At 42.4% G+C, this 9757-nt stretch overlaps 1 protein-coding gene across 1 annotated transcript in view; it reads right to left on the bottom strand.

The window, feature by feature from the left end:
* The window catches only part of PBRM1 (polybromo 1), a 159019-nt gene that overhangs the window by 9995 nt on the left and 139267 nt on the right, over positions 1-9757 (bottom strand). Inside the window, exon 25 of the mRNA XM_023512991.1 lies at positions 2653-2808. Within this exon, the coding sequence (XP_023368759.1) occupies positions 2653-2808 (156 nt within the window). The remainder of the gene's footprint in view (positions 1-2652; positions 2809-9757) is intronic.

Genomic DNA, 9757 nt, shown 5'->3' on the forward strand with positions numbered 1-9757 from the left:
CTGGGACCACAGGCACCCACCACAACACCTGGCTATTTTTTGGATGCAGCCATCATTGTTGTTTGGCGGGCCTGGGCTGGATTCCAACCCACCACCTTAGGTGTATGTGGCTGGCGCCTTAGCCACTTGAGCCACAGGCGCCGAGTCCCTTATTTCCTCTATTTACAAATGCCATGCCAGGGGCATGCCAGTGAGATTGTGAGCTGAGTCACCAGAAATGGTCATTGAATCATCTTCTTGCCAAAGTCTGATCATACATGTGCATGTGTAAGCACTAAGAGGAGTTCTTTCCTATTTCCCTGTTTTTAACTACATGTGTTATGTTTCCTTAAAATTTAACTTAGAATCTCAAGAAGGGGGAAAGTAAGAAAGCTACACTCTAACATCCACCAAAAGTCATCTGCTATCTAGAGAGTATGGCCTTAGACATAGTTCCCACTGAGTACTAAATGCACCTAAATGGTGTCACCTTCACCCTGATCTTAGTGACTCATTAAGATACTCTGTGCCAAGGTGAGAGGGCAAAGAATTAAGATCAAAGTCTACTTGCCTATTTTATGACTGACTCCTGCTGCAATAGCAACTCACACGTAGACTACCATTTCCATAATGAAGCATCCACCTCCATGAACATTTCCTCCCTTGGAAACATCTGGAGTAAATGCTTCTATGGAGTTATGGCCATACTCTAAGCAACAATTACAAAGATTTGTGCCTGGAGGCTTCAGGCTAGGCTGCCAGGTTTGCTCACACTGTGCACTGCTGGGTCCACCTTGTCTGAAGCATGTGATCCTATGAAACCCTATCACTGGTTAAGTCCAACACTGGTAAGCAAATCTACCAAGTTTCCATCCGCATATCAACTGGGTTGGGCCCTTAGCTGGTGTTTTAGATAATGGACCAGATGCTATTCCAAATAATATAATGGTCACATTCCCTCCAATTAGATTACAGCTGAGGTTTTTGCATGTGATGGCAATTAATATGGAAACTTGTGATTTTCCTTTAAGTTTTCTTTAAAATAATCTTTCAACTTGCTAATTCATTATAAAGTGAAACTGAATGTAGCTATTTCAGGACTCTGTATTTCTAAAGAACTTCTGAGGTATTGCTGACAGACAAACCAGTGTCTATAGGTAGGAGAGAGAGTAAGGCAGTTCTTTAAAATGTTATGTCATGTTTTTGGGGAGACTCACAGAAAACTAATTCAGTACAAATTCATTCTCTCCCTCCTTTTTGCACAAGTTAGACTGAGTGAAGGATGTCTTTCTTTTTGAGAAAGAGTCTCAAGCTGTCACCCTGGGTAGAGTGCTTTGGCATCATAGCTCCTAACAACCTCCAACTCTTGAGTTTAAGCAATCTTCTTGCCTCAGTTTTTCTATTTTTAGTAGAGACAGGGTTTCACTTTTGCTCAGGCTGGTCTCAACCTCGTGAGCTCAAGCAATTTCACCTGCCTCGGCCTCCCAGAGTGCTAGGACTATAGGCATGAGTCACCATGCTTGGCCTGAGGATTTCTGAAGAGTTCTACATTCGAGACTTTGTAATCTCTTAGAAGAACTGCTTGAGGCTCGGTGCCTGTGGCTCAAGTGGCTAAGGCGCCAGCCACATATACCTGAGCTGGCGGGTTCAAATCCAGCCCAGGCCTGCCAAACAACAATGATGGCTGCAACCAAAAAATAGCCGGGCGTTGTGGTGGGCGCCTGTAGTCCCAGCTACTTGGGAGCGGAGGCAGGAGAATCGCTTGAGCCCAGGAGTTGGAGGTTGCTGTGAGATAAGAATTATACTAGAGTTGGGTGGTACCTGTGGCCCAGTGAGTAGTATACTGGCCCCACATACCAGAGGTGGCAGGTTCAAACCTGGCCCCGGCTAAAAACTGCAAAAAAAAAAAAAAAAAGGACACTAGAGGAAGAAATGTACTCAGGAGCAAAAAGTGCTTTTATATGCGACTCTGAACTAGTAATTTATCAGGAAAACTTTCTCTTCGTGTGTGTGTGTGTGTGTGTGTGTGTGTGTTTTGAGACAGAGTCTCACTCTGTTGCCCCAGGCTAGAACACCATGGTATCATAGCTCACAGCAACCTCAAACTCTTGAGCTCAAGTGATCCTCTTGCCTCAGCCTCCCAAGTAGCTGGGAATACAGCCATAAGCCATGATACCCAGCTAATTTTTCTATTTTTAAAATAGAGATGGGATCTCACTCTTGCTCTAGCTGGTCTTGAACTCCTGAGCTCAAGAGATCCACTCATTTCGGCCTCCTAGAGTGCTAGGAATTATAGGTGTGAACCACTGCACCAGCTTTATCAGGGAAACTTTATTTACTGATGGGAGGGCATGACTTTCTAGGCTGCTGGCTTTTAAAGCATATATCAAATTGCTTAAGTGATTAAACAAGACACCTCTTGCCCCTTGGTCTGCTAAGTCTGGCCTGCCATGTGTCCTGTACTGCTGCCAGGCAGTCAGGTGCACAAAGGCATAAATGCTGGGCCACCTGCTCAATGCACAGGACAGGCCCTACAGCTGACAAGCCTGGGATTCTCAGTGAGGGAAGGCCTGGCCACACTGGGCAGCAGGTGTCTCCTGGAACAACTGGCTGAGGGAGGAAAAAGAGAACATGAAGATGACGTTAATGAGTGAATGAGGATGAAGTTCTTACCCGGTGGTGGGATGCCCGGGAGGCCAGACACACCTGGCGGAAGATGGTGGGGTGGAGGCCCCCCAGGGTGAAGTGGCTGCATGCTGCCCATGCTAACAAGGCCATCAACTGGGCCCTGCAAAGGTGGAAGGCCTGGCGGATAGCCACCCATCATGCCTTGAAGGACACAACAAATTTCAGACATGCATCATTAACATGCAACATGAGCTAAGTAATAACAACCCCTCCCACATGCACTACCAATGAATAAAGCACCCTTAGTACTGCATGATATAACAGCAATTAGTACAATTATTTTGTTGCAATAATGAACAAAATAAAAAGTTACAAATATGAAACCCAACATTTCTGGATGAATTAGTACTTAGTACATTATTTGTGGTTATATTCCATTGGATAAATATGCTGCATGTTTTCAGTTAAATAACAGAATTCTAATAACAGCCTTCCCAAGGTCATAATTACTGCAAGCTGTTCAAACAGTGACCAGTTCTGCCGACTTCAATTCTAATTAAATAGTATAAATACCATCATTCCACTTGCCCACACTCATATGCCTTTCATGGGTACACATGAGGAGAAACCGGAATGGAGGGAAATGAGGTGCACAGTCCTGATCACAAAGCATGGTTCTCCAGCTTGGGGGCAAGAATTTTTCAAGATTTCTACATCTATTCCTCCTCCCCTTCTAACCCCACTACTGCTGGTAAGAATGGGTTGTACTCATTCTTAGCCTCCAAGATCATCACAGCAAATGTTTCACCTTAGATCTTAAAATGTGATAAAATAAAGGTAAAACCTTAACCTTCCCAAGCCAACCAAAGCTCAGGTTACTGAGGAGCCTACACACAGACCTTAAGAAGGAACAGCTGGAGAATCAGGCTCTGCTGACATGAGAAAATGCCAGTTGTCATCACTGTCTCCAAGCTCACAAGTATCCTCAGATAAACCTTCAGTTAACAGGGAGCGTTTTTTTTTTTTTTCCTGAGACAGAGTCTTACTTTGTAGCCCTTGGTAGAGTGCTGTGGCATCACAGCTCACAGCAACCTCCAAATCTTGGGCTTAAGTGATTCTCTTGCCTCAGCCTCCCAAGTCACTGAGAGGCGCCTGCCACAACGCCCAGCTATTTTTAGAGATGAGGTCTTACTCTTGTTCAGGCTGGTCTCGAACCTGTGAGCTCAGGCAATCCACCCCCACCCCCCTCTTGGCCTCCCAAGTGCTGGGATTACAGGCATGAACCACCATGCCTGGCAACATTTCAATTAAAGTAAAACATTTCTCCAAACAGAGTTTTTATTCCTTAACTTTCAAAGTGCACCTTCACATAACAAAACATTTTTTTGCTGGCTGGGGAAGAGTTTTAGCAAACAAGTATTTTTGGCAAAAGGAGTAAAAGTAAGAAAATAATTTCAAAATGTCAAGGACTCACCTATCAAAAGACCTTTAAACCACATGGCACTTTTTAAAAAAAAAAAAAAACAACTTGACTTTTCTGGGACTTGTAATGATCATGATGAATAAGAACACAAAGCTCCCCCCCAAATGCAGTCATCTTTGGTCATAGCTCCTCAAAAAGGGTGGGTTGAGGAACTGGTGCAAAACTTCACTTTTACAAAATATTCTCTATGGAGGGGGGTCTGGGAAAAGGTAGAAAACTGCAAATTCAGAAAATTTACTCTTTGACTTTTTCTGAAGAATTGTTTCTCTTTTCTTTTTCTTTTTTTTTTTTGAGACAGAGTCTCACTTTGTGGCCCTTATAGAGTGCCATGGCACCATTGCTCATAGCAACCTCAAACTCTTGGGCTCAAGGGATTCTCTTGCCTCAGTCCCCGAGTAGCCGGGACTACAGGTGCCCGCCACAACACCCAGCTATTTTTAGAGACGGGGGTCTCGCTCTTGCTCAGGCTGGTCTTGAACCCGTGAGCTCAGACAATCTACCCGCCTCAGCCTCCCCTAGTGCTAGGATTACAGGCATAAGCCACCTCACCTGGCTGAAGAATTGTTTTTAGGTGTTTATTTACAAAAGTTTATAGTCTTTTAAAGCTATGAAATTATTGAAAATTCTGAGATTGATTCACTCTGCTTCACTAGTCATATCTAAGCTGACTAAAAAACTTATACTTGCATAAGCCAATATAGCAAAACTTTAAATGATAGTATCTTTATACATGAAATAAAATTGTAAGTTTCATTTTCTAAAAATTAGAGTTCAGAAAGTTAAAAACTACTTTTGAACAGACACCATCATCTTAAACATAAGGAGATCTAATATTTCCAAGCTACCTTTTAACCATACCACCAGTTACAGCTTTTAGGGATCAGTAGGTGGGAAATTTAAAGATGGTAGGAGGCTTTGCTTTCAATTACAAAAGCCCATCTGAACGCAGCCTTCATGGGCTGTGCTTGAAGCAATTATTAAAAACTGAAAGACATGACACTTGTCTTCATTAAACTGTACTTTGGTATTTATTATCCCAGTCACATGTGTTCAAATGAGCTTCAATGCTTGTAAGCAAAGCTGGTCTCAGACAGCAACAAGGCTAAAACTCAGGCCCTAAACAACCCGTAAGACCATGAAAAATCATCCTCTTAGCTGCAAAGTTCCCACTGAGGACCAAAGACTGGTTATTGTAGAGAATGCTTGCCCTCACTCCCATGGCCCAGAAGTATGGCCACTACACCCTTAATAATGGAGTAGGGGCTTTCTAGAGGGCTGACCCTCCTCATCCATACAGTTCTATGATGTTATTCCCCAACAGGGAGCTAAAATGCTGCAGCTGCTGTTTTTAAAATATTTTTAGCTGTTTGTATTCATTTTGTTAATGTGTTCCTGGGTTTTGAAGGGCACAATGCCACAGTATCACACATCAAATTGAACAAAACAGGATGTCAATGAGGGAATTCTAACTTTCAAAGTCCCCATGTTCAAGGCCTGATTAGTAAAAGCCTCTGGAACCCCATTAACCAAAATGGGCCATGGAATAGAGCAGGCGATTATGAGATTTGTTAGATCAATATCAGTTACACTGAAAGTACTGAAAGCCATGATTCAGATGTGCTTTGGCGAGTGCAACTGCTGAGTTCAGCGATAGTACATTTGAGAACCTGCCATCACAAAAGTTAGGAGCGACAATGGAAAAGTTATCCTATGCTACTCTTCCTTAAAAAGCAAAAACATAATCAGCAAAATCAAAAACAGCATCCCAACGAGTCTGCCTTGAACAACACTGTCTTGGACTCCCTGTGAAAGAGGTCAGACTGATGGCTTAAGAAGAAACACAGGTGGCTTGTACAGACCTCATTAGGCTCAGAGAGATCTCAAAGGAGGGTCCTGAGAGGTGGTCTGCAGGCTTCTCATAAGAGACACGTCAGACAAGTATATGCAATTCAAGAAGAGTCAAATTTGCTATGGCTACCAAAACCAGAGACAACACACACAAGCAAACCACATTCATCATTTTTTTTTTTTTAAATATGTGACTGGGATACTAACAGAAAATGCAGTTTAATGTAATTAAATAGAAAAGCATTACAGAGTGGGCACAATGAATTGAATAAGGACTTTGTATTCTATTTAGCAGTCATGCACACTGGTAACAAGAAAGGATTTACAATTCATTGTCAAAAAGTCCTTTGAAATGGTCAGTCTTTTAAGGATGGCTGCAGCAGAACAAGGCAAACTGAATACTGGAATGACAGGGGAAAATCCATAACCCTAAAGACTGATTTTGTGTTTTCTCTAGAAGAGAATCAGGGTCTATTTATGCTTTCTGCTATAGTACTCTATGAAGAGTAATCTGGGGTGGAGAACATCGCCAGACCATGCCCACAGCCAGGGGAGAGCTGCTCCCTATCAGTTCCCAGGGTTGGGTCCACGGCCCATTTCTAGGGCAGAGAGGAAACACTGCCCATATGGGAAAGGTAATATAGGACGACATGGATGACTTCAGACTCTGAATCTGTCATGAGAAAAGGCTACAGATTGTGGCCTACTCCTCATTGGAGAAAAAAAAAAAATGAAGGAATTTCTTAAAGTGGAAAAAAATGGTCTTAGCTCCTGTTTTTACCTGCAACAGGTGTCAACTGCTGATTGAGCATCCCCATTGGTGTTGGTGGTGGCACCACCCCCATGAGAGCCCCCACAGGGGTGCCTGCTCGGGGAGAAGCACTCGGCTGCTGTTGCTGTGCTGCTCGCTCTCTCTCCTGCTGCTCAGCAACTTTAGCTGCCCGCTCTGTAAAGGCATTTCAGATTTTCAATTCTGTTTTTAACCCAGGAATTCAAAATACCATCCATTGCATTCAACAGGACTAGTAAAAAACACAGGCAACAGTTCTGTCTCTATGGAAGGAACAGTAGATGACTAGTCTCAACACAGGAGAAGTCGGGCCGATTTCACTTGGTAACCTAGAGTCCAGCTTTCCTATCCCATCTTGAGAACTGGTCTGCAAAGATTTCAAGAATGTTAAGACTGCAACACACATTCAGAAAGCACAGGTTTTATTTAAACACGTCACCAGCATAACCACCATGGTTAATCTCATGAGGCACCCTGAAGATGAGAAGCGCTACCATTATTCTAGTATTAATAGCATTATAGATTATTTATAATTTTAACATGAAGCAATTCCATGGCCCATTATAATTTTTGGTATAATTGTTACTTACTATATTTCCTGCTTCTTTGTACCCAATTTTACTAAGATTTGAGGACTCATCATTAGTGTCATAGGGTTTAGCAGCTGAAGAAAATTAACTCTGTAAGGGAAAAGTAGCTTACTGCCTACTTTTAGAGAAAGTAAACACTAATTTCTACATTCTAAGGAAGTAAAGAGGTCATGTTTAATAAATCCCAAGGTAAAAATGCATCATACTCCAGGATACAATCATCAGGAAATTACAGATAAACATGTAGCAGTGGACAATGTCCTAAAGAACCAGGTTACTAGAGCTGAGCAGTTCAAAACTGACCACAAATCATTCCAAATCAGCAAAAATTCCAGAATCCACTCTTATTTCATCCAAAATGCATGAAGGACATTTGCTGTGGTAGTTTTGGGCTATAGAACACACTGCTACTCCTTACCTCCCCCACTCCCTTGAGCTACCCTGCCTGAAGTCCCAAAGAAAGCAGACTCAATGATGACATTCCCAGTCTTTTTGGGAACTAGCAGGCTGGATCTTTACTGAAGAACTCTAGAAACACTGTATTCCCTAATCTCCCACCATATAGGGTTTCTTCTGCTTCATCATTCATAAAGAGGAAATTCCCCCATTCTTCACATGGGCAAATGGAGGCTGGAAGACAGGCAGCGACTTGTTTAAGGACACAGACAGAAGCAGCAAACTGTGGCCCTGACTCCTTATATGACACTCTAACAGCCACACATTAACCCTCCAACAGGAATTCAAAATACTATCAGTAATTTGAGGAGGGGGAAAATAGCTTGCGGTCATATGGCTTTAAAAAGAATCAAGAACAGCTCCAGTCCTCCTTTAGTGTTAAGAGTATGAATGCTGAGAAAGTCAAAGGCCCCTTGGCTGTGATAGAATTGCATACAAAGACTTATCATCATTCACTAACACTGTCTCAGTTCATAGTCTCTTTGTGAGGGACAAAGGCCCTTTCAACAACCTGTTTCCCTTGAGTTAGCAGTAAAAAAATTGATGAAGTAGACTTCCACCTTAAATTCTAGTATTTTTACTACACAAATGACACAGTAAAATGGGAGAGCAAAAAAGTGAAATTGAAACATTCAAGTCTATGGATTGAATATTGCACTGACTACCTGTTGATCCTTTCTGGGAGAAGTCCAGTAAAGGTGTCTGCCACAACGCCTGGCTTTTTTTGTTGTTGTTGCAGTTGTCATTGTTGTTTAGCAGGCCGGGGCCAGGCTTGAACCCACTGGCCCTGGTATATGGGGACAGCACCCTATTTCTTGAACTACAGGTGTCTCCTGGAAAAAAGAACTTTTAAACACTAAGCCAGCCAAACCCCAAACTTTGGGTTTTGAATTTAACGGGTGAGAACAACAAAATTTCAGATATTATATCTCAGGCAGATGCTGTTGAGTCATATAACTTCCCCTCAACTAGATTTTCACTGAATTTCTGACTCTCCTTTAGATTTGGGAAAATTTCCTGGAAGCCATCATATTTCTCTCACTCTTCAGCTCTGCTCCTGTGTTTTTTATTTTTTTTTTTTTTTGAGACAGAGTCTCACTTTGTTGCCCTCCGTAGAGTGTCGTAGCATCATACCTCACAGTAACCTCAAACTCTTAGGCTCAAGTGATCCTCTTGCCTTAGCCTCCCAACTAGCTGGGACTACAGGTGCCTGCCAGAAGGTCTGGCTATTTTTAGAGACAAAGTCTCACTCTGGCTTAGGATGATCTCAAACCTGTGAGCTCAGGCAATCCACCTGCCTCGGCCTCCCAGAGTGCTAGGATTACAGGCATGAGCCACCATGCCTGGCCCCTGCCCCAACATCTACAGGTAACTCCTGTTCAGACCCTAAATAACCAGTATTGGCTTTGTTTGCCTTAGAACAGGCTTTACATACAGGCTTTACATAGTGTTAGCTTAATTTCCGACACGCCTCCAACTAGTGTATTTGTTTTTAATTTTCACTAAGGTCAGAAATAGCACAGCTCCCCAAAGTTCTAAGTTCTTGTGGAATTGACTAGGGTTTTTCAAAAAATGTTCTGCAAAATATTAGTTTTTCATGATATGACTAGGCATAACATGAATATGTGGTTAATTTCAGAAAATGCCAGACAATAAAAAAAGCAAGCTCTTTTATTGGAGACACAGTCTCACTCTGTCGCCCTGGTAGAGTGCTGTGGCATCACTGCAGCTCACAGCAACCTCAACCTCTCAGGCTCAAGTGATCGTTTTGTCTCAGTCTCCCAAGTAGATGGAACTACAGGTACCCATGGTGACCTTAGTTTTTTTTCTGTTTTTTAGAAACAGGATCTCAAGCTTGCTTAAGCTGGTCAAAAAGCCAAGATCTTTATTGTAGATTTTAGAAGTCTTTAGCATAGGAATATGTATCATATGTTTCCGACAGAGTTTGGAATGCTTCTGAAACTGGTTTTTTTTTTTTTTTTT

Source organism: Otolemur garnettii, unplaced genomic scaffold (assembly GCF_000181295.1).
Source record: "Otolemur garnettii isolate 467f Iridium unplaced genomic scaffold, OtoGar3 scaffold00032, whole genome shotgun sequence".
Lineage (NCBI taxonomy): Eukaryota > Metazoa > Chordata > Mammalia > Primates > Galagidae > Otolemur > Otolemur garnettii.